This window comes from Paramisgurnus dabryanus, chromosome 5 (assembly GCF_030506205.2).
Source record: "Paramisgurnus dabryanus chromosome 5, PD_genome_1.1, whole genome shotgun sequence".
Classification (NCBI taxonomy): Eukaryota; Metazoa; Chordata; class Actinopteri; order Cypriniformes; family Cobitidae; genus Paramisgurnus; species Paramisgurnus dabryanus.
The window spans coordinates 49,332,311-49,357,873 of record NC_133341.1 but is presented as its reverse complement, the minus strand read 5'-3'; the positions used below and the strand labels follow the sequence as shown (position 1 = coordinate 49,357,873).

The window sequence follows — 25,563 nt, the reverse complement described above, 5'->3', positions numbered from 1 at the left end:
ATTATTTTGGTTTTATCAATTGAGATCCTAAAACCCCATCTAATTGCCCATTTATCCACTACATCAACTGCTTGCTGAATCTTATTCTTCACAAATTCCACATTCCTCCCTCTTTTCCATAATGTACCATCATCTGCAAACAATGCTACATCTACAAAATTCTCTACTTCCTTAAAAATGTCATTAATCATGATGGAGAACAATAGAGGACTGATAATACTCCCTTGCGGAATACCATTTTCTACCTGATACCGCTCACTTGTCACCCCATTTATCCTTACCATTATTGTTCTCCCTGACAGAAATTCCTTAATCCATGTAAACACTCTTCCCTTGATTCCCATATGGTTTAACTTAATCAAAAGGCCTTCCTTCCACATCATGTCGTACGCTTTCTCAATATCACAAAAGACAGCCACCACTGACTCCTTATTCACTTGAGCTTTTCTTATGGCATCCTCCAAACACACTAAAGGATCCATAGTACCTCTACCTCTTCTAAAACCACTCTGATAATTTTGTATCAATCCTTTAGTCTCAACTATATATATAAGTCTGTCATTTATTATTCTTTCCATTGTTTTCCCCAACTGAGACGTAAGTGCTATTGGCCTGTAGTTGTTAGGAATCTTAGGGTCTTTTCCAGGCTTTTTAATAGGGATAATTATAGATTCTTTCCATGCTCTTGGAATATTTCCCTCTGTCCATACCTTATTGTAAAGACATAACAATATTTCCTTTCCTTTATCAGTTAGGTTCTCCAACATAGCATAACAAATCCCATCCCCCCCTGGTGAAGATTTACCTAACTTTCTTAGTGCAATATTTAGTTCAGTTAATGTGAATAATTCATTCAACACCCCTCTGATGTTAGGTTCTCGAACGAATCGTTCTTTTGAGCCGGTTCTCAGGAAGTAACCGGTCGAGCCGGTTCACAAATCGAACTGAATCGAACTTTAGTTTTGGGCATAGGTTCCGGGTTGATGACGCAGGACGCACAGCCGAAATAGCACGTCGAACTAAAAAAGAACCGAACGAAGATTGTCGATGATTGCCGAAGCGAGGATTGCCGATGATTCTGACGGATGAGTTGCTGACACTGCGTGTGAATCACAGAGGATTTGAACGAGCCATTCTTGTTTTATTAGTTTCTTGATATGCTTGTTTTATTAAAAAGCTTTAGTTTTAGTACGATTTATTGTGCATGCAAATCATATTGTAGTTGTTTAAGGAAGACCAATGAGTTTAAAAGACAAGTTTATTTATTCTTTATACTTACACATCCGCAATTGTGCGCCAGTGTCTTTTTCTTATTCAAGTTGTAGGCTAGTCAAAACTGGTAATATGGCATTTACAATCCGCGATTGAAACTGTGAACACAAACATTACTAACTTGTGAATGAAAGGCAATAAATCAGCTATGCCTTCACAAAAACTACTTTTTATTTGAATGTTTTAATGTGTTGACACAAACGACTTTATTTGAATGTTTCATTGATACAAGTAATTAGAAAATAAATGCGTAGCAATGTCATTTCTTGATGACATCAGCAACCGTTGAATCGGCTTTTTGAACCGGTTCAATGAGCCGAACTGTCCGAAAAGAGCCGGTTCGCGGAAATGAATCGGACTTTGCATCACTAGTGAATAGCAGGCTTCCCAAAGACACAGAAGGGTTCTGGTTAGAGGGGATACAGCTACGGGCAAATCTCGCGGGATGTTGGGTTTAGGGTTAACTTTGGGTCAGGTTTAGGATGAAAACAGTTGTTCTGTCTAGATATGATAAAGCTACGGCCTAAATCCCATAAAATCTTGGTTTTGGGGTTAGGTTTGAGGGTAGGATTATGATGAAACAGCGGTCATCGGGCGATATTTCACGAGATTTTGTCCGTAGCTGTATCACTTCTAGCCACAAACTCCGTCCACTAGAGCGCAACTAAAAAGAGTGTTCAAGTACGTCATCCATGAGAGATTTTGCGCAGACTGCTCAGCTCAACAGTATAAAATGACACACATTTTAAAAGCTTCTTACAATGTTTGTTGCCGCTCAAATATGTAAATTGGTTTTAATTGTCTGATTTTATGACTTTGTAGCCTGCCGAGCAAAATCGCGTTTAATCGCGACTTTCCCAGTCGTCTAACGTGAAATTCTGGGTGAAAAGTGAAAAGACTATAAATAGACATCTAGAAAAAGGTTAAATTTGGTTGAAAAGTGGTCTGGCCAAGGGTTTAACCTCATTTTACGAATGTATTATATTCATTTTACTATTATTATTAGGCTAATAATTAATCTCAAAATAGGACAGCTAACAAAACGTTAAATACGATTTTATTGATATTTCAAATGCACATATGACACGAATATCTCAATAATTGGTTTACTGTTTTGCAGCCATAGTTAAGGTTAAGGTTCTTACCTTCATGATCAGTTATAATTGCTGTCCCACTTTTTGACTGCATTTCTAATGACAAAGAACCTTTAGTGTTCTGCTATTTATACCAGAAATTTGCATTTTACATGCATATGATCAAAATAGGCAAATATATGGAATTGTTTTTAAGATTCAAATACAAAATACTATCACAAATTCACAGATATTTAAATACAAATACGTGGAAAATATAATGCATATAATGGGTGGATATTCTAAAATAAACAATTAAAACCTTTATTAAATAAAATTGTATTTATCAGAAATCATTTTTTCTTGTCACTGTTTTAGTATTATAAGTTATGTTTTGTGTTAATAATATTCTTTTTATGTTGCGTATATTTATAAGGTTGAAAAATTTGGTATACTGTTGAATAGTTTAATATACATCAACGTGTCATATTTCAAAAATAAATTAATAATTTTTCTGATGTCATATTTATTTTAATAAGTCAGAAACGTGCAGGTGGGCGCGTGCAGCAGGTGACGCTAATTATGGGTCCTCCGAAGGTTAGACCGTCTCATTTCAGTTCTCTTCGCGAACTTCTGAGGCTTCCACCTTGAAAGACCGAGTGCTCACCTTTTAAGGTCGAATGCTCATAAGGTTGCAGCCCTTGAATTGGGACACAGCTCATATCTGCAGAGACATCGGACCTCCAGGAGCAGGATTGGACACCTGGGAGTTAATCCATCAGCTAGAAGATGAAGAGATACCTTTGATAGTAAATGATATATTGCAAAGGATTTCTAGTGATTTATGTTTTGTGTTCTTTTTTTTTATTTGTTTTTTAAACTGGTTTAATAAAGATAATTTAAGTGTAGGGAACAGATCCACACTCCATTTCAGAAGGTGGCAGTAATGCAACCAGACGTTCTTTGCCAACTTCCATAAAAACAATAAGAAGAAGAAAACTGGGGCTGTTTACACTTGAGGTGCGTTCCATTCGACCGTAAGTGGACTGCGAAGTGGACTTCACAGGGTATTCCGCCATCTTAAGTGAGATTCCAATCCGAAGGGAGCGAACATGTTCAGTTCGAAGGGCACTGCGCACGGCATAGACCAATTTCGTGTTTGCAAACAGAGATGACGTTTTTTGTGGGCGGAGCCAAACTGGTTGCAGAAAGTGACTGCTCCGCAGTAGGGTTGTGAAGTGTTTTAGCATTAAACCGTGATTTTTATGGATCCGGTGTTCTGTCGAAGCCTGATTCCTTTATGTTTCCCTTTAGTGCAATGTTTCTTATAGCGTTTTAATCACATTACGTTTATTTTTTTAGATAGATAAAAAGTTTAAATGGCTAGGCTACTGATATGCATGTATGTAATGTATATGTATTTTTCTTTTTTGCTAAATCAAATATTTTTACAGTCTGAATCGCTAAAGTACATGTAAAAGCAATACTATCATGTATTATATATAATAGCGTTTATTAAATATTTCATAATTTTCCTGTTTTTTATTATTTCTTCCTTAATAAATTATAATTGTAACATGATAAAAACGCTATAAGAAACACATGGAGGGTACAGACTTCGACAGAACACCGGACATCTTCTCTACTTATTTTCTATACTAATTATTAAAAGATTTCCAGATGATTTCCTTGCTCCATTCTATCCGTTTAAGGGCTTATTGTAATCATAAACACCTACGTTTATCTTCAAATGATGTCTTTGACGATGGTATTCTATAAAAATGAAAGCCATCTTTTTTGGCATTCTTATTCTGACACTTAACAGCACAACCGGACATTTTCCAGTGAGTTATCTTGCTCTTTTCACTCGTGTCTAATTCATTTCCACTGTTTTTCGAGACACGTCAGCCTATGAGAGAAACGGCCAGGGTGTGCTTGCTGGTGTGGTGATGTCATTGCCAGGCGACTGAACCGGAAGAGACGTGGCAAAATATACTGAATTCTAAAGTAATGCTAACGAAATATTGAGAAAAAACATCCGTTCTGGCTTGATGTTAAGATTCACTTCATGTGTGCTCGTTTTGTATTTGTAACGACAATGTCAGGTAAACACAGAATTGTTTTGTTAATGTTTTGATAAAATAAAGGTAGTAAGTTTTGTACATATACATCTGTGAAGCAAATTAGCCGTAGACTGGTATCCTAATACCCTAATAAATGCACTGCATTTGTCTATAAATTTTATTTTTCTGACTTTGTAACCAAATGCGTTGCATACGTATTGTTTACGTCAATTAGCAGAATATGCTGTTGACGACGAGTACTTGTATAGGATTAGCCTGTTTATTCTATTGCAACTGTGATATAGCGTATAAAATTTTTACGTGACATTTAGATGTTTAAATACTTGGATGTTAAGCTTGACAGGCGGATAATGGGTTTGTGCAAGTGTCCCAAAAGGAAGGTAACGAACCTGTTCTGCTTTAAACATCGGGTCAACGTCTGTGAGCATTGCCTTGTGTCCAATCATAATAAGGTTAGTGTTTAAGTTGTTTTATAATAATATATGTTATTAATGAATGTTGGCTAAACAACATTTTGTGTTTTGTCTGTATTTGTAAAGTGTATTGTCCAGTCATACCTACAGTGGCTACAGGACAGCGATTACAATCCTAACTGCAGTCTGTGCAGCCAACCATTAGATTTTCAGGATACTGTCCGACTGGTTTGTTATGGTAAGAGGCTACAGAAATGATGTCTTATGAAGGTGAACTTTAAGTGTTTTCTACTCCAGTAGAGAAAAGCAAATAAAATGTACTCATAATAGTTTAATTTATATTCCATTTCAGATTTGTTCCACTGGTCATGTCTAAATGAACTTGCATCCCATCAGCCACTTTTCACTGCACCTGCTGGGTACCAGTGCCCAACATGCCAGGGTCCTGTGTTTCCACCCCCAAATCTGGCCAATCCTGTTGCAGACACTCTTAGAGAACAGCTGTCCTCTGTTAACTGGGCTAGAGCAGGACTAGGCCTTCCACTGGTGAGGATGAGTCTTTTGACATTTAACAGTACAGATATCTACAACTTGTACAACACAATCAGAATCCCCATTAGGGCTGTGCAAAATAATCGCCTGCGATTCTCATGCGCGTGTGTTCAATAAAGCCGGTTCCCTGATTACAAGTAAATTGTTATCATCTGCTTTCAGACGGAGCGGCATTTACTTCACAGAACCGTAGTTCACCGAGAAGTTAGGCAAAATCGCATAGATTACCAGAGTCGATTTTCCTCGATTATGAACACGATTTTGCCCAGCTTTTCTGTGAACAACAGCTCTGTGTAGTAAATGCAGCTCCATCTGAAAGTAGCTGATGGCGTTTTATTACTAATCAAGGAACCGGCTTTACTAATGAAACGCGCATGAGAATCGCAGGTGATTTTTTTGCACAGCCCTAATCCCCGTTGACCATAGTATTCTTTTTACCTACTGTGGGAGTCAATGTGGCTTCTGATCTGTTTTGTTACAAACATCAGAATTTCTTCCCTTATGTTCATCAGAACAAAGAAATATATACAGGTTTGTAACTACATGAGAGTGAGTAAGTGATGAAAGAATTTACTTTTTTTTGGTGAATTATCCTTTAAAGCAGTGGTTTTCGATCTTGTCCTAGGGCAGTGGTTCTCAACTCCAGTCCTCGGGCCCCCCCTCCCAAAACATTTTAGATGTCTCCATATATAAAACCCCTGATTCAGTTCATCAGCTTGTTAGTGTGTTATTAAAGAAACGTTCCAAACATTCTGGCAGGAGCCATTCAGGTGTTTCATAAAAGGAGACATCTAAAATTTTCTGGGAGGGGGGGCCCGAGGACTGGAGTTGGGAACCACTGTCCTAGGGGACCCACAGCTCTGCATATTTTGTATGTCTCCCTTAATTGACACACCCAGTTCTGTTCATGGATCTCTCCCTTCATGAGCTGATGATCTGAATCAGGTGTGTTAGATGAGGGAGACATGCAAAATGTGCAGAGCAGTGGGTCCTCTAGGACAAGATTGAAAAACACTGCTTTAAAGGGTACCTCGATTATGAAGATTTGTATGCTATAACACTTTACATTTGCCTTCTACTTCTAACATCCAAGCACATTAAATATTTTCACTTCAAAAAATCCCATCATTTAATACTTATTTTTTTCCTATAGAGCAGTGTTACTCATTGCGCAGCTCACTAGCCACATGCAGCTCGGCAAGCGTTAATTTGTTGCTTGCATGGCAGTAAATAATACGGTGATATAATCATGCAGGCATGTGCCTTTTCTATCTTTTCTGATATGGAAGCTAGCTTTGTTAAAACCATACCCATTATATCAAGATGCATGCCAATAATGCAGAGTTCAGACTGCACGATTTTAGCCCTGATTTTGATTCGCCGACAGGTTTTGAGAAATCGCAGACAAATCAATGCTCGTGCACGAGAGTGACAAACACACAGTGTGAATGATCAAAGACGTGATCTGAGAGAATCGGCGACGAGTATCTGGACCAGTCGGTGATTCAAAATCATGCCGTGTGAAATGTCAATGCTTGACATTAAGGCTTGTCTGGGACAAGTGGATTTTTTGTAAGACAAGTGTAAGAGAAAATCAGTTTCAAACAAAGTTTCAAACAAAATAAAATAAATAAAATGTTATGTTACTTAACGTTATGTGCTGTTAACGACAGAGCAGGACGCATAGCGCACACACAGAGTGGAATATTGAACAGAGAGTACAGTGTGCCGAAACACACACACACACACACACACACACACACACATGCTTACACCTTACTGTTATTGTTAGTTAACAAGCTGCGCATGCATGAAACCTGATCGCCGAACACGGAGGGGCGTGACTGCATATTTTCTGCCTTTTCGGCAACTGCAACTTTAATGAAAGTCATTAAAATGAGGCAAAAAAAGACAGGAGTGGAGAGTTATGTTTCTTCAGGCTCTGGCGTGAATATAAATGACAGGCACTTCAACCGCGTTTTCATCACTGTGTGTCAAAAAAGCAGATTTAAGCTCATATTTTTTCTCTTCTAAAGTGCGGTAAAAACACACAATGGGCTTAAAATCTGGTTTAAGAATCTGTTTTATAATGAGAATCTCTCTTTCAGCGCGCCTGTGTGTGTGTGCGCGCGCGCGCGCGCTGCGCGACAGCTGATTTGAGTTCGTCACTGTACATTCAAAAATTCCACACAAACATCACAGCGTAAATGAAAGGATTAAGATTGATTTTATATATAACAGATAATCTAGATCCATTTACCCTTATAAGTTTTTTAAATCATGGTAATGTTTAAATGTTTTGCTTTAGTGTTTTAATGTCAGACAATCATTGAAATGTGGGAAAATTAATAGAAAGGCAGCAGATATAGCATCCTTCTTCAGAAAAAAGTAGCAAGAAGCAGCCAAATGAATCTTAGTAAAATATATTTCAGTGGCCTACAAAATTTATATGATTTTCTGGTCTCTATAGTTTTTTTCAGCAATGGGAGATATAAATTCTGGTTTCTAAGTAAATTTAAAAAGTTTTATTTGATTAAATAGTTTTAAAAAACTTGAGTTTGAATTATGACTATAAATTGTATGTTAATCTCAATTCATTTGAATTAAAATTAAAGTACTGTAGCAATTGTATGTTATACATCATTGTGATTAACGCACCTATAATAAGCCTACTTAAACAAGTATTTTAAGGTTGGATAATAGAGATTTTATGATTTTTTGTTTTTCATTTTGCTAGCGTGTGAAAGTTGCGCAATCTTTTTTCAAAAATTGCCCCTCAAAGTAATCAGGACAGACGTGGTCAAAAGTGGATAATAGACTGATTTAAATATTACAGGTGTAAACGTTATGTTTCTCTCTCGTCCACATATACTCAGTATTTAAGCAGCCTCTCAGTGATAAATCTTAGAGCTACACTGAAGTTGGCAGTTTGATAAATGCAAGTTATCTTTGTGTGCTTAATAGGCACATAAGTTCATGTAGATTAGAGCTGTAATCGGGCCTTAGAAGTTAGGCCCGAAATGTCTGGAGCCCGACAGAATGCAGCCCGAACCCGAACGTACATTTAGATTGACAGCTATTTAAAAGCCCGAACCCGTTTACAGCCCGACATTATTTAAATGTGCGCACACACACAGCTTTTGTCAAGAATGAGAAATTTACACAGGTTTTAACATTATTTATTCATGACTAATAATTTACACGCCACTTGGAAGTTGAAACAAAGAAATAAAATAAGTCATCTGTAACATTGTAACATCTCATTCTAAATAGGCTTATGCAATACACTATAAATATGCCAATAAAATTATTATTTCTTAACGAATTAAATTAAGATAATACATTCTGAATTAAGATGGGTATTTGGCAATAACGAAATTAAGAGAAAGGCTCCACTGGATTTGCGTCGGCACTTCTCCCCATTACTGCCAACATTAGTCTATATCCTCTGTCTAAATTATGTATTTAAGACTCGATTCATATTTAGTTATACATTGAAAAACCTACTCACCAAGATTAGACTACATGTTTTTGATGAGGAAAATCATTAAATCCAATCCACTGTAAATGAATTCAGCGCGTTCCTGCGCTACTGATTGAACTTGACCGCTCATTTACCTCACAAAGCCGGAGCGCAAGCCCGAGCCCGCCCCGAGCCCGTGTAAAATTTTAGAAAGGAAGCCCGAACCCGCCCGAGCCCGTCGGGTCCCGACGGGTCCCGTCGGGTTCGGGCAAAGATCTTCAGCTCTAATGTAGATGGCAATACACATTCTCTTTTTTTGCCAAATAAATGAAAAGCATGTTAAAATCATCAATGTCTTCCCTCTTGCTGTATCAAAATCTAACCTGGCATTCCTCAGAGATGGTCCCAATAGTGTGCTTAGTCAAATTCAGTTTGTGCATGATTACATGATATAACTATTTCTGGAGTGTTAAAAAATTAAAAGAAAAAATAACTACAAGAACCATACAGAACCTAGAACCGTGACCATAAAACCGTGATCCGAACCAAGGGTTTTGTGAACCGTGCCACCCCAACCCTTAGAATAAAGCAATGACAAAAAATCATTTTCTCTGGACCAAACTGTTTATGTGTTTCTCCCCCCATTAAAAGGATACAAAAACACTGTTTGGAACTGCAGGTTAGGATACTTACATTTGGACACTTGATGATTTATTTTCGCATTACGTGACTATTAAAACACGTTGTGAGATATCACCACTGATATTTATAAGCAGAAACCTCTCTTTGACTTAAAATGATTACAATGTAAAACACTAAATTATTCTGTTTTATGTAGAACTGACAAGAACAAAGTCTAGTTATAAAGCGAGTGCTTGTACCTCGTTAAGATGAAATGGAAATCATTAGTACATAAATATAGATTTATTAACTTTTACCTTGCGCCACAAAACAACACAAAATACACTAAATATGAATAAAAAAACAAGGAGTAGTTGCATGACACCAAATACTGCTGGTTTGATCTAATTTTTGACCATCAAACACAGATCATGGAAATCCCTGTCAGGGATGTAGCACAGATCAGGGTGTGGTCAGCGGGGTGAGTGAACACTGACGTCCGTTGGTGCGTTTGGGTCTTGTCTGAATCTTTCTAAGCAAATGTTCAAATAGGCATTATCTTTACTAATTGACTGCATATTTGGATATTATACATATATATTTTAGACTGAACTATTCAATTCAATTTTATTTATATAGCGCTTTTTACAATTAGTAACAAAGCAGCTTTACATTAATAGAAGCAGGCACTGCAAAAAATGATTTAGTATTTTTGTCTTGTTTTCAGTAAAAAATATCAAAAAATTCTTAAATTAAGATGATATCTCGTCAATTAAGAGAAAACGCTTCCCCCGCCAATGACGAGATTTTCCGTCTTTCTGCAATACTGCTATTATCCATCAGGTGACGCCCTTCCGCAACTTTTTAAACCCGGAAGTATTGCCCTATGGCAAGCGGCTGCATGTCCGTGTCTGTTTTAAAGATCGCTCTGAATGGGATCTCTATAAAAAGTCAGTCACAAAAATTTAATTATCTCTGCTTTTTGATCAAAATGTGGTGTTTTTGCAGAAACCTACCCATATTCAAAAGCTGATTACAAAAGAACCACTGAAGGTAGGGTGAAACAGGTTTTTTTTGTTTGAAAGCAGAGGGTCTGTTCTTTCATTTGGTATATTGCATGTTTATATATTTAAAGAAGAACATTTTCTGGAAGGCATTAAACTTTTGTTAAAATCATGAAAAACACTAGCGCTGGCTTGCAACTTTTTTTTTTATAAACGCTGGCGCTGAAAGAGTTAAGAAAATACATGTTGATTTAAGAATTTTTTTATATTTCTACTAAAAACAAGACAAAACTACTAAGTTAGAAAGTCAGTTTTTGCAGTGGGGGAAACACTGAAAATCGATAGACAACATAGGTAGCAAAATACAGCGGCTAAGATTAAACTGAACAAGTGAGCGTAGTTATATGTAACGTATAGAAGGGGGTGCTACGTTAAGCCAAAGTTGGCTGACTCCCAGGGGTGGAAAAACACCCCTAGGAGAAAAACCCAATGGGAAAAGTCCTAGGAGGAAAAAACCCTTGCAAGATAAATATAAATATAAATATATGTAAATGGATAAGGAGATTAGACAGGTTCAATCGGTGGTCATTTGGCAGGCATCACGTTTGAAGGACGGCCAGTAGATCAGTGGCGTGTTGACCTTCACAGCAGCCGGAACTGGGTCAGTTAGTCTCATTGTCCTCGGGATCCAAGACAAGACAGGGAGAGAGAGACAAAATCCTATTAGCGTAGGGGCCATTTGCATGTTATGCAAGTGTCTCACAGTGTTGTGGTTTAATATCTGGTGTAGAGCTGTAATCGGGCCTTAGAAGTTAGGCCCGAAATGTCCGGAGCCCGACAGAATGCAGCCCGAACCCGAACGTACATTTAGATTGACAGCTATTTAAAAGCCCGAACCCGTTTACAGCCCGACATTATTTAAATGTGCGCACACACACAGCTTTTGTCAAGAATGAGAAATTTACACAGGTTTTAACATTATTTATTCATGACTAATAATTTACACGCCACTTGGAAGTTGAAACAAAGAAATAAAATAAGTCATCTGTAACATTGTAACATCTCATTCTAAATAGGCTTATGCAATACACTATAAATATGCCAATAAAATTATTATTTCTTAACGAATTAAATTAAGATAATACATTCTGAATTAAGATGGGTATTTGGCAATAACGAAATTAAGAGAAAGGCTCCACTGGATTTGCGTCGGCACTTCTCCCCATTACTGCCAACATTAGTCTATATCCTCTGTCTAAATTATGTATTTAAGACTCGATTCATATTTAGTTATACATTGAAAAACCTACTCACCAAGATTAGACTACATGTTTTTGATGAGGAAAATCATTAAATCCAATCCACTGTAAATGAATTCAGCGCGTTCCTGCGCTACTGATTGAACTTGACCGCTCATTTACCTCACAAAGCCGGAGCGCAAGCCCGAGCCCGCCCCGAGCCCGTGTAAAATTTTAGAAAGGAAGCCCGAACCCGCCCGAGCCCGTCGGGTCCCGACGGGTCCCGTCGGGTTCGGGCAAAGATCTTCAGCTCTAATCTGGTGGTTCCAGACAGGCTAGCTATTGCGGCATTAGTAATTGACGAATTTTGTGAATGCTTTGTTCCGTACAAGCTAACTATTGCAAGATAAGTATATTTTCTAGACAAATTATGTGAATGCTTTGTTAAAGAAAAAAGTCTTTAGTTTAGACTTGAAGTGATCGACTGTGTCTGATTAGCGGACATCAGATGGCAAATCATTCCAGAGCTTAGGGGCTAAGTAGGAAAAGGATCTACCACTTTAAGACACTTTTGATATTATAGGGATAATTAAGAGACCAGAATTTTGCGACCGTAGTATACGTGATGGATTGTATTCTGATAGTAATTCTCTAAGATGCGAGGGTGCTAGGGCATTTAAGGCTTTATAGGTGATTAGTAATATTTTAAAATGTATGTGATATGTAACTGGTAGCCAGTGTAAAGATGCCAAAAGTGGGTTTTCCTGATTTGGGTGACATCCCCCGAGTAACTAGTTACAATAGTCTATTCCAGAGATGGGGACTCGAGTTTGAGACTCGGACTCGAGTGCGACTTAAGTCGCACACACAGTGACTTCAGACTCGACTTGAGACTCGACCCTCAAAGACTTCAGACTCGACTCGAGCCGCGCGACTCGTGAAAAATGTTTATTTTTAGGAAACGTCTGATGAGCTCGCTGTCATAGCTCCCTCCGTTACCTACAACCTGCCCACGACGTAACACGTGGCGTATTTGCTCCGCGCGCGCGGCCGCGAACATACATGTCGACTGTACCTGCAGGCAGCTGCTGCTGTGGAATTCATCTGAAGCTATTGGTAGTGCTGTGACGGATCCGCGGTTCAGCTCGCATGCGATTTGCGGATTAATATGCAATTTAAATAGGGTAAGATTATCATTAACGTGTTTCTAAGGCTTGCAATTGTTTAAATGGTTAAACAATTTAACCGCAAAAAGGGGCTCAAGTGAGCAGATTTCTGTACGCACATGCGGTTCAGTGTATCCGGTCCGGCTCCAGTCAGGTCCAGAGTTGCGCTGCTTTGTGTCATACTGTACCTGCCGAACTGCGCGATCCGATCGGCGTATGAAATCAAATTAATACTATAGCGGATCTAGAGTGACTGGGGAGCAGACTGCTGTGGCGCCACAAGAACCCACAGGCGAGTGACAACAAAGTACCGCGAGAGCGATTTCAGTTATCACATGGAGAAATCTGCTTTGAATCGCTCTCGCGGTACTTTGACATCACCAAGAGGTCTGCTTAGTGCCAAATGAACTCGAACCTGCAGTGTAGCTGCTCACGCGACACTGTAAACAAACAGGAATTGTCCATATGGAGCAGTGAACGAGTGGAGCAGTGCTTCAACATGAAATCCGAGAGTTAACAACGCACATGTGAGTAAACAACATTTAAATCATCAGTCCAGTTTAATAGATAAGGTTTCAAGTGCAATAAAATAAGCCCGTGATTATATTCTGATGGTTTTTAGCTGCCTTCAGCATGTTTGCTTGTGCTTCACAGTGTTAAACTTCCCTTCTCTGTGTTCACTCATATATATTTACGTTCAAGATGTATATGATCTTAAACTTCTGTGAGGAAATTCATGTCTGCGTTGATGTTCAGTTCAGACTTGCAAATTAAAGATAATTTTCTTCACTTTGGTTTTGGTGTCTAATATTAGGCTACATGATGGTCTTGTAATAATAAAAGTAAAAGCCTATTTTCATTTTTAGACAATGCTTGTATTATATGCAAAAAATAAGCTTTTTATATCAATGACTATGCAAATTAGAGTTAATTCATGGTCATCTTAAATGTGTATTAATTAAAAACATTTACACCATTAAATTACACATGGTAATGTTATCAATAGTTGTCAGATAATAGCTATTGAAAGAGTGGATATTTTTCTTCTTCAATGCGTGTGTTAGCCACGGATTGAAGATTGTAAACAGTTAATTTAATTTTAATTAACAGTTGAGTAAGTTTTGGCCCCAAGTTAGATGTTAATTAACACTAAACCAGTCTAAAAATCAGTCCAGTTTCCCCAGCTGTAAACCCATTGGCTGTTAAACTCTTTTTTTTTTCTTATAATAAATTGACATGTTGATAACACATTCAGTTTATGTGTTTATGAGTACACTTTCAGAATGCTCTGTTACATGAAGATCCATACTGTATGCATCTGTGAGTGTGAGTGTTGCGTTGCGCTGGGACGAGTATCAAAAGGGTGAGAGGGAAAAATCACAGTATACTCACTACAAAAATCTAGACTACACCACTGACCTTACTTAATGTGCAACTTTGTTTTTTTATAAATGTTTATAATTTATTTTTGTTATTAGAGTTTTATTTGTTACAACGAGACTTGAGACTTGACTTAGACTCGAGCCCAGAGACTTCAGACTTGACTTGGACTCAAGCTCAAAGACTTCAGACTTGACTTGGACTCGAGGTCAAAGACTTCAGACTTGACTCGGACTCGAGCTCAGAGACTTGTGAACATCTCTGGTCTATTCTAGAGGTCATAAAAGCGTGGATAAGCTTTTCTGCATCTGACAGCATACGGCGTATTTTTGAAATATTTCTAAGATGGAAGAAAGCTGTGCGGCAGACATTGGGAATATGACTATCGTAGGATAAATTGCTGTCGAACATCACACCTAGGTTCCTAACTGTGGAAGATGGCACAACAGTGCAGCCATCTATGGGCAACTTGTAACCTGACATATTTTGTTTGGAACGATTCGTTTTAATAATAAGTACCTCATCTTATTGGAGTTTAGCATAAGGAAGTTATGTGCCATCCAGTCACTAATATCGCTAATACAGTCTGTTAGCTTGGAAAACTGGTGGGTTTTGCTAGAATGTGAGATGTAAAGCTGGATATTATCTGCATAGTGAAAACTTGCGTTATGTTTCCTGATAATGTCTCCCAGAGGTAACATGTATATAAAGAGAATAGGATAGGACCTAGAACTGATCCCTGTGGTACGCTGTATTTAACTGGGGAGTGATATGATTCGTCCTCATTTACATAAACAAAGTGATAATGATTTGTAAGGTACAATCTAAATCAGGCTAACGCTTGTCCACTAATGCCCACATAGTTTTCTAGTCTGTTGAGTAAGATTGTGTGATCTATTGTGTCAAAGGCTGCACTAAGGTCTAGTAATATAAGGATTGAGATTTCACCACGATCAGAAATCTCAAGAGGAGGCCATTTGTAACCCTAAACAATGCTGTTTCTTTGCTATGGTGGGGCCTGAATCTTGATTGGAGCTTTTCAAACGTACTATTATTCACTAAGAATGCGCAATACCGTTTCTAATATTTTAGAAAGAAATGGAGGATTTGAGATTGGTCTAAAATTATTAAGATAATAATTATTAAAGGGGCGATGAATTTGTTGATTTTATTGTTTTATACTGTTGTCTGAGGTCTACTTATGATGTTCGCGTGGTTTTTGCATTTAAAAACATCAATAACAATAAGTAATAGGCTATTTTGTAACATGGATTAGTGGCTCACTGGAGAAAAGCTTTGTTTGAAGGGGCGGGCCGCATTGAAGACCTGGACGTAAACACCCACTGCTATGATTGGACGGCTTCATTCCCCGTCATTACATGTGGGGAAATGTTATAAAAACATTAGTGTGTGAAAATAGCAGCCGAACACACATAATTTTAGCCACAAAAGATTCTGGGTGCTAAAGATGATACACATAAATGACAATACGTATAGTAAAGTAGAAACAAAACTTTAAACTCGACGTGACTAAAGTACCGTAAACAACACAGTAAGCGCGCATCAGATTATAAACTGCGGCTGATAAGCTCTTATCAATAACTTTGTATATTTCTATTGTGCTTGTGAGGTTGCTCTTAGATACACGTTACATACCACAGTTATATGATAAAAAAGCTTTGAGTGTTTGACCGTTCAAACGCAACTTGCCTAAATTACCGTATACAACACAGAAAGCGGGCATCATAATCTAAATTGCGGATGATAAGTCCTTCCTTATCACTACCTTTGCATATTTCTACCGTTAAATTACAATCGTATTGTTAAGTGTTGTACCTTTATTAATCGTTTAATGTTTTTAGTAAATTAAAACAGTCAAACATACTTGTTTAGACACGGATGTTACAACAGGACATATCAAGCGATCTCTTCTAACAAAGCAATAGTGAAACGCAGTCACTTAAAGGGTAACTAAACCCCTGGTCAGAGCCTGACTCCACCCACTGGCAATATTTGAAAAATGCAAGAAAAGTGGGCAGATCCCAACGAAGATAGAGGGGACGAACTAAGCTTGTATCTAGTGTGTTGTGAGATCGTAACAACGGCGTGGTGAGCTTGAACCTGCTTACGTCATGAGTCATTTTTTGGACCCAACATCCAATGGGAAAATTCAACTGCAGTAGCCACCGTTCAACCTGAAGAGGGCAGCAATCAGACGTTTTTACACCATATATTGTAGTATTGAAACACTTTATATCCAAATGTCAAAACAATTACTAAAATCAATGAACAGCACTAATAAAGCATCATTCTTACAGATCATTAACTAAAAAAAGTTGGTTTAGGGTTTAGTTACTCTTTAAATAAAGTAAAATGTCTTACTTGCTGTGTCATTTTCATCAGATCCAATATTAGTGGTGCTTTTAATCACAGTCTCTCTGCAAATCCAGCATCGACTTGCTTCTTTACAAGTGAATCCGCACAGTACACAAGGTAATCAAACACTCCCCACGCGAGCTGGAACTCTTCAAAAACAACCTTTATCCACGCATTCCTAATGTTATTTTCAGAGCCTCCGAATTAAAGTATTCAGCTTCTGTGTTGTTCCCACGCAGTTCTTCCACAACCCAAGACTTCGTTACCATGGTTTCCAGATCACCGCGCCAAAATAAAGTCTATCAGAAAAAATGTATTTAAAAGTCATTTTGGTTACATTTGGCAATCTTTAAAGAATTGTTTACTGATTGTTGAGACACACGTGTGTCACGCGAAGCTGTGGGCGGGGCTACAAAAGTGGTCATTGTATTTGGCTATGGGGAGGTGCTTCAATTCTACTTTGACGTCATATTTCTCCGAATTCCACACTTGGTTGTAAAACTGGCTTGGTGCCAAAAACTGTTATATTTCAGTAGCACAGACGTTTTCAGTTCTGAAACTTGCAGGATGTTCATTTAACTATGATGACCTCTTATATAAGAAAGTATCAAGTTAAAATTGAGTATTTGATTCACCGCTCCTTTAAGGTTTTTTTATTGAGAGGTCTGATAACTGTTAGTTTGAAAGCTGTTGGAATGTATCCTAGTTCTAGTGATGAGTTAACGATATTTAATACTGGGTCTGACCAGAGGTGGGTAGAGTACCCAAAATCTGTACTCAAGTAAAAGTACAAGTACTTAAACAAAATTGTACTCAAGTAAAAGTATCAATCTAATTATTTACTTGAGTAGTTTTTTCATCTAATATTTTTTACTCTTACTCAAGTAGTTAGTTACTCGTTACTTCCGATCTGATAGAGAAGTAGCGCAAAAGCATTGAATTTCAGACTACTTGGAGGGTTTTCACAAACATCTCCTTAAAAGTCTTATTGTTCTGCTTATATACAAGTAAAGCAGCCTATCTCAGTCCTGCAAATGGGTACATTAACATCACATAACGTGTCATTTGAGAAAAAAATCTCAAACACACAGACACAGATGTTTTTCTGACGGTTAACTCTGTATTTATTTTCATGTTCACAACACAAACTTGTCAGCATCTGCCTTTAAACATGCAAACAGTAAACAAAAAAGGACGTGTGTGTCTGTTTGCTATCATGTTTTTATATGAATAGGTTATTTTCATTGCCATTAAAGTGCAATTACTGAACATAAACACGAGCTTAAAGGGGCGGTGAATTTGTCGATTTTATTGTTTTATACTTTTGTCTGAGGTCTACTTATGATGTTCGCGTGGTTTTTACATTCAAAAACATCAAAAACAATAAGTAATAGGCTATTTTGTAACATGGATTACTGGCTCTCTGGAGAAAGGCTTCGTTTGAAGGGGCGGGCCACATTGAAGATCTGGACGTAAGCACCCACTGCTATGATTGGACGGCTTCATTCTCGTCATTACATGTGGGGAAATGTAATAAAAACATTAATGTGTGAAAATAGCAACCGAACACATATATGTTTGAGCCACAAAAGATTCTGGGTGCTAAAGATGATACACATAAATGACAATACGTATAGTTAAGTAGAAACAAAACTTTAAACTCGACGTGACTAAAGTACCGTATACAACACAGTAAGCGCACATCAGATTATAAACTGCGGCTGATAAGCTCTTATCAATAATTTTGTATATTTCTATTGTGCTTGTGAGGTTGCTCTTAGATACACGTAACGTCACATACCACAGTTATATGATAAAAAAGCTTTGTTGAGTGTTTGACCGTTCAAACGCAACTTGCCTAAATTACCGTATACAACACAGTAAGCGGGCATCATAATCTAAATTGCGGCTGATAAGTCCTTCCTTATCACTACTTTTGCATATTTCTACCATTAAATTACAATCGTATTGTTAAGTGTTGCACCTTTATTTTTAATATCGTTTAATGTTTTTAGTAAATTAAAACAGTCAAACATACGTGTTTAGACACTGATGTTACAACAGGACATATCAAGCGATCTCTTCTAACAAAGCAATAGTGAAACGCAGTAACTTAAATAAAGTAAAATGTCTTACTTGCTGTGCCATTTTCGTCAGATCCAATATAAGTGGTGCTTTTAATCACAGTCTCTCTGCAAATCCAGCATCGACTTGCTTCTTTACAAGTGAATCCGCACAGTACACAAGGTAATCAAACACTCCCCACGCGAGCTGGAACTCTACAAAAACAACCTTTATCCACGCATTTCTAATGTTATTTTCCGAGCCTCCGAATTAAAGTATTCAGCTTCTGTGTTGTTCCCACGCGCTTCTTCCACAACCCAAGACTTCGTTACCATGGTTACTCTATCATAACAGATCACCGTGTCAAAATAAAAGTCTATCAGAAAAAAATTATTTAAAAGTCATTTTGGTTACATTTGGCAATCTTTAAAGAATTGTTTACTGATTGTTGAGACACACGTGTGTCACGCGAAGCTGTGGGCGGGGCTACAAAAGTGGTCATTGTATTTGGCTATGGGGAGGTGCTTCAATTCTACTTTGACGTCATATTTCTCCGAATTCCACACTTGGTTGTAAAACTGGCTTGGTGCCAAAAACTGTTATATTTCAGTAGCACGGACGTTTTCAGTTCTGAAACTTGCAGGATGTTCATTTAACTATGATGACCTCTTATATAAGAAAGTATCAAGTTAAAATTGAGTATTTGATTCACCGCTCCTTTAATAAAAATGATCATTTTAGAATTTCATATGGAACTTATCTGTTTGTGCAAATCAACTATACATTTATTATAATATATAACATGTTTCTTTAAAATCAAACTTTATTCCTTTATATTTATTCATTCATTCTTTAGGAAGGATTTTAATAAAATACAATCCCGTTTTTCTTTGAATGTATTTTCTACACATTAGTGTGGTGTCCGGATTTGTATATAAATGCAAGACGTCCTTACATTTTGCTGTTCAGTTTGTTTAGTTATGGGGAAATTATACGGAAATGTGCAGATGAACGTGCTGTTTGTATGGTTTAACTTACACTAGGTTTTATCATCGCTTGCACAAGAGTGCATATGGCAAAAAAACTCCGACAGTGTGTTAAATGACCATTAATAGTGTTCAAATAGACATTACTGACACTTACTTCAGGTTGGATCTTGAATTCCTGTACGGTGAGATGTCAGCTCGTTTATTGAACAAAGTCACGCGCGCTAAAGGGTGACGCAGCCTGTCTCGCAAAACTTTCGAACACACCCTATAAACTTTTAAAAATATATATATTCATTAATTATTATCATTTGAAAGTAGCGCATTAACGCCGCCGAATGTAGCGAAGTAAAAGTACAGTTTTTTCACTAGAAATGTACTTGAGTAAGAGTAAAAAGTACCAATCCTTAAATTTACTCTAAAAGTACTAGTTACACAAAAAATGTACTCAAGTACATGTAACAAAGTAAATGTAATTCGTTACTACCCACCTCTGGGTCTGACCCCACGGGGAATACCTCTTTTTGTAATTTTGTGGGAACAGGGTCTAATATAGACAAAGAGCTCTTCTATTGTAGTAGCTTTAAATATCCATGTGGTAATATAGTGTTAAATAGGGATGGGTACCGAAACCCGGTATTAAACTGGCCCCGGGGCTAAATTATGAAAGACCGTAGTATCAGTAAGATCTGACGCTATCGGTTCTGCTATCGGTCCTGGAGAAAAAAATAAAAATAAATGTACTATGTATTCTTGCTTAATAATGTTTTCGTGCACATTTTATCTCACCAAACATTTCTAATTTGCGATTAAGACGTTTGTCTGTGAGACCTGCGAGATCTCTCATGCGCGCCGCGGAGGCTGGCTGTCTGTCAAACACAACCACAACAACGAGCGCGGCGCACGCACACGCATGACAGCACGAAAACTACCGCTTAATACAAAGAGTGACGATGGCGGATAGAGCAAAACATTCAAAAGTGTGGTTATACTTCACTAGAGTTGATGCAGACAGGTAAGTGCAACAAGATGTTTGCATGTAAGGGCGGAAACACAAGCAATCTGTCAAAGCATCTTTCAAAAGTGTATTACGTGCAGAAAGAAGCTGTGTCCCAATTCAAGGGCTGCGACCTTCTAAGCATACAACCTTAAAAGGGGAGCACTCTGTCTTTCAAGGTGGCAGCCTCAGAAGTCCGCGAAGAGAACTGAAATGAGACAGTCTAACCCTCGGAGGACCTATAATTTGCGTCACCTGTTGCACGCGCCCACCGCGCCTGTCAGCAGGACACAGCGGAGACGTTTCTGACTTATTTAAATAAATATGGAATCAGAAAAATATTCATTTATTTTAGAAAATATGACACGTTGATGTAGATTAAACTATTCAACAGTATATAAAATTAATCAACCTTAGAAATACGCAACATAAACAGAATAATATTAACACAAGTCACAGCCTCAAGTCGCGCTGCTGTGACGCAATCGGTCTTAAAATACGTCCTTAGAAGGTCGCAGCCTGCAAAATTCAACCATCATCTCTGGTGGTTGCCGCATCAACGTCAGGCATGTATGCTAAAATCATGTTGAATCAACATTGTTCACGTCATTTAAAATAAATGTACAATCTCCCTAATTGGTTTGCTTACCTTACGTTGAAATTCTGTTGATTTCTTTTGGGAGAAATGCTGAACGTTATGCATTCAACATATTTTCTACTTCTTTTTAAAATCCCAAATAAAGAAAAATCAGCATGTAAACATTTATTTAGCCTAAATATCCTATTTAGAGTATTTTTTCTGCAGCTTTCACGCTGGTGCATTAACAAATATATGTATAATATTTAGAAATGATATTCAGAAATTAATTTGTAATAATGAAATGCAGACACATAATTAACTTAATCATGTGAACATAGGTGCGTGATCAAATGTTAACATTGGCCAAAGTACCGATAAGAATACCGTTAAAGCACCGGACCGTTAAGCAGTACCGGTAAGAGTAGTAATACCGTTAAAACCTTAACGATACCCATCCCTAGTGTTAAATGTACTATTGGCTAGAGTGGTGGCTGCTTGCGTAGCTTGGATTTAATAACCGTAATTTTTTTACTATTGTGTTGAAGTTTAGTATTGGTTTCTGTTTGTTCTTTGTTTTTGGTCAATTTTGCAACTGTGCTGAAGAGGAAACGAGGGTTATTATGATTTTCTTCAATAAGCCTGCTGAGATGGGTGGATCTGGCAGTTTTTATAGCCTGTCTGCAGTGTTCAGGGGTGCAAACTTGTCACCCGTTCGGCGAATTTAATAAATAATTAATAAAACAATTAAAATTAAAATACAAATTATATATATATAAATATATATTAACAGTCTTATAAGCAATTAAGCAATTGTATCTTTGTCACCTTTTTCACCCCTGAGGAGTTTGCACCCCTGAGTGTTGAACACTCTCTTTCCATGCTGTACGCCATACCTCTAACTTTGTGCGTCTCCAATTTTGTTCCAGTTTTCTAGCTACCTTTTTAAGGCTTCGTTTTTTCTTTGATTCTCTTTTTTCTTATGGTAGCACCGGCTTTCAGCTTGCTAGAACAAATGTTGTTTAAGTTTTCTATTACCATATCCAGATCTTCACGATTATCTGCTACATGATTCATTTGGGACAAGTCCGGAAAAGTACTAAAAAAGCTATCTTAAGTGGTGGAAATTTTTGTTCTGCCTAATTGTTAGCGTGTTGTGGACCGGGCGATGCTATCTAAAAGTATGGTGTATGAGACAAGGCAATGGTCTGCAACCGCATCACTCTCAGGAGATATTTCTATCTCATTAATATTGAGCTCAAATGACAGAATTAAGTCTAATGTGTGTTACAGGTATGTGTGGGCCCGGACACGTTTTGTCTAATAAAAAGATTTTAGAACATCCATAAACGCTAGTCCTAATGCATCTTTTGGGTTATCAACGTGGATATTAAAGTCTCCAATAATAAGGGCTTTATCTATAGAGACTGCAAGCCCAGACATGAAATCTGCAATCTCTTTAAGAAAGTCAGGAAATGTAAAACCGTGAATCAAATAATAAGTGCCCTTTAAAACTTAATGACTAGAGGGATTTATGAAATCAGGAGGGACAAAAAGAAGATCTTTGTGTCTTTAGAGGGAGCTACTAGTGCTTTACTATTACAATATAAGCGCAACTATTGTCCGATTCATGATTTTACATTTCCTTTGGTGTGTAAGTGTGTTCTAGTACATGTTAACGATATGAAAAAGGTACAAACCTCAAGGCAAACGACAATGCGTTTTATCGTTTTGAAGGTATATCTCTTTTCTTGGACTACAACAAACACACCAATTGTAGGCAACAGTTTACTTCCTAGGCATGTTGACGTGAACAAGACCGGCATTATCATTATTCCTCCCACTTTGACTCACAGCCTGTAAATTAACTCCTGTCAGCATTGCATTGTGAGCCAATCTTTCAAACATGGTAAGGTGTGTCATATTTCTGGCTGACGTCAAAGGTATTCAGGCCAAATACAACGTACAGATTAGCTGGCCAGTCAGGGACACACCGCTTTTAAGATCGATGAGTTTTGTAACAAATCAATGTGTTTGAGTAAGGCAGGATATAATAAGCTACAAATATTGTGTGGTATGTTGAAAATTGTGTTTTTTAACCATAAACTACGCGAACACATTGTATTACACCAAATACACCAAATAACGTTGTTTTTTAGCAATGAAATGGGTGCACTTTAATTTAATGCATTTGTATAGTGTTTTGCCATAGGCTACACGTGTCAAAGCAGTGGTGCCTTCAGAAGTGCCTTACATACACATCGGTCCAGTGGCACGGGATTCATAGTTGAAATGCGAGGGATAGTTTTGCCTCAGCTCGCATTAATTATACAAATATAAACAGGATTACTACTTATCAATCTAATCTGTTACGTCATACATTTGTTTAGGCAGACATGGAGTACCCTTTAAAGGTGACCAAGAATGTAAAACTGTATTTACCTCGTCATAGCCGAATTATTAGAGCTGTGTATATGGTAATCACACATCATAAGTCTCAAACAGTAATGTTTCCTCATTAGGGCCAGAGCACCGCGGAGCAGGCCACAATGGCCTGCACCGAAAGGTGCGAAGCCCTATTGTTTTTGCTCGGATTATTATTTTATTAGGGCCCGAGCACCAAGGAGCAGGCCAGAATGGCCTGCACCGAAAGGTGCGAAGCCCTATTGTTTTTGCTCTGATTATTATTAGGGCTCGAGCACCGAGAAGCAGGCCAGAATGGCCTGCACCGAAAGGTGCGAAGCCCTATTGTTTTTGCTCGAATTTATTAGGGCCCGAGCACCGAGGAGCAGGCCAGAATGGCCTGCACCGAAAGGTGCGAAGCCCTATTGGTTTGGCTCGAATTTATTATTATTTTTTATTAGGGCCCGAGCACCGAGGAGCAGGCCAGAATGGCCTGCACCGAATGGTGTGAAGCCCTATTGTTTTTGCTCGGATTATTTTTTTATTTATTTATTTTTATTTTTTAACAGTTTTGGGCACTTTGGGTGCCTTAACATACTCGAAAACTCTTGAAATTTGGCACAGACGTCAGAGTCGTCTGTCATTGCGAACGGGCAAAGGCTGGAACATGGGCGTGGCAAAGGGGCTCTGTAGCGCCCCCTGTAAGGCAAAAAAAAACATTGGTGCACAGATCGGACAAACATGTACCCACATGTACGGGAGTTGGTACGCATATAGATCTCATCGACCCGAACAACTTTCACCCTCTAACATTTAAGCTCCGCCCAACAGGAAGTCTGCTATTTTGGATTGTTTAAAAAATGCATGTGGTGAACTTTTAAATACTCCTCCTAGGGGATTCATGCGAATGACACCAAATGTGGTGATCATGATGTCGAGACATTGTACTTGCTAAATTGCGAAGGGATTTTTGATATCTCGAACGGTTCTGCCATGGCGAGGCGACAAAGTTTTGGCGAAATCAGAGAAACAGGAAGTGTCTAATATCTAAGGTAAAAAATGTCTTATTGTGATGCCATGCGGGGTGTTTGTTCGTCTGAAGATTCCGATCGCATCGATTTGCCTATTTTGACTACCGGGTATAGCGCCACCACCAGGCGCCAGGAAGTGTGTCAGTCATGAACTTTTAAATACTTCTCCTAGGGAATTTATACGATTGGCACCAAACGTGGTGAACATGATGCTGAGACATTGAACTTGCTAAATTGCGAAGGGATTACCGATCGATATCTCAAACGGTGTTGCCATGACGAGGCGACAAATTTATGGCGAATTCAATGAAACAGGAAGTGTCTAATATCTAAAGCAAAAAATGTCTTATTGGGATGAAACGCAGTGTGTATGTTCGGCCAAGGATTCCGATCGCATCGATGTGCCTATTTTGAGTCTCGGGTATAGCGCCACCAACAGGCACCAGGAAGTGTGGCAGTCACAAAAGGTGGATTTCTTGACCGTTGCATATGGTGAACTTTTAAATACTCCTCCTAGGATTTTCATGCGATTGACACCAAAAGCGGTCAACACGATGCTGAGACATTGTAGATGATAAATTGCGAAGGGATTTTTGATATCTCGAACGCTGTTCCCATGGCAACACGTCAAACTTTACTTTCATTTTCAGGCATATTTAAGCTCTTGGCGTGCACTTTGGGTGCCTTAACATGCTCGAAAACAACGGAAATTTGGCACAGATGTCAAAGCCACGTGCCACTAGGCTCATGCAAAGGCTGGAATATGGGCGTGGCAAGGGAGCTCTGTAGCGCCCCCTGTAATGCAAAAACAAACATTGGGGCACAGATCGAGCAAACATGTACGCACATGTACGAGAGTTGGT

The 25,563-nt window shown here is 38.1% G+C and overlaps 1 protein-coding gene across 3 annotated transcripts in view; it reads left to right on the top strand.

Moving 5' to 3' along the window:
- The first annotated feature begins 4,295 nt into the window (after positions 1 to 4,295).
- zfpl1 (zinc finger protein-like 1) overlaps positions 4,296 to 25,563 on the top strand; it is a 136,421-nt gene continuing 115,153 nt past the window's right edge. For 2 of the 3 annotated variants that reach the window (XM_065284611.2, XM_065284609.2), the window contains exons 1-4: positions 4,308 to 4,450; positions 4,741 to 4,881; positions 4,969 to 5,080; positions 5,195 to 5,388. In XM_065284611.2, coding sequence (XP_065140683.1) covers positions 4,741 to 4,881; positions 4,969 to 5,080; positions 5,195 to 5,388 — 447 coding nt within the window. In that variant the 5' untranslated portion in view covers positions 4,308 to 4,450. Of the gene's footprint in view, positions 4,451 to 4,740; positions 4,882 to 4,968; positions 5,081 to 5,194; positions 5,389 to 25,563 lie in introns of all 3 variants that reach the window. The other variant, XM_065284610.2, reaches the window with a different exon arrangement.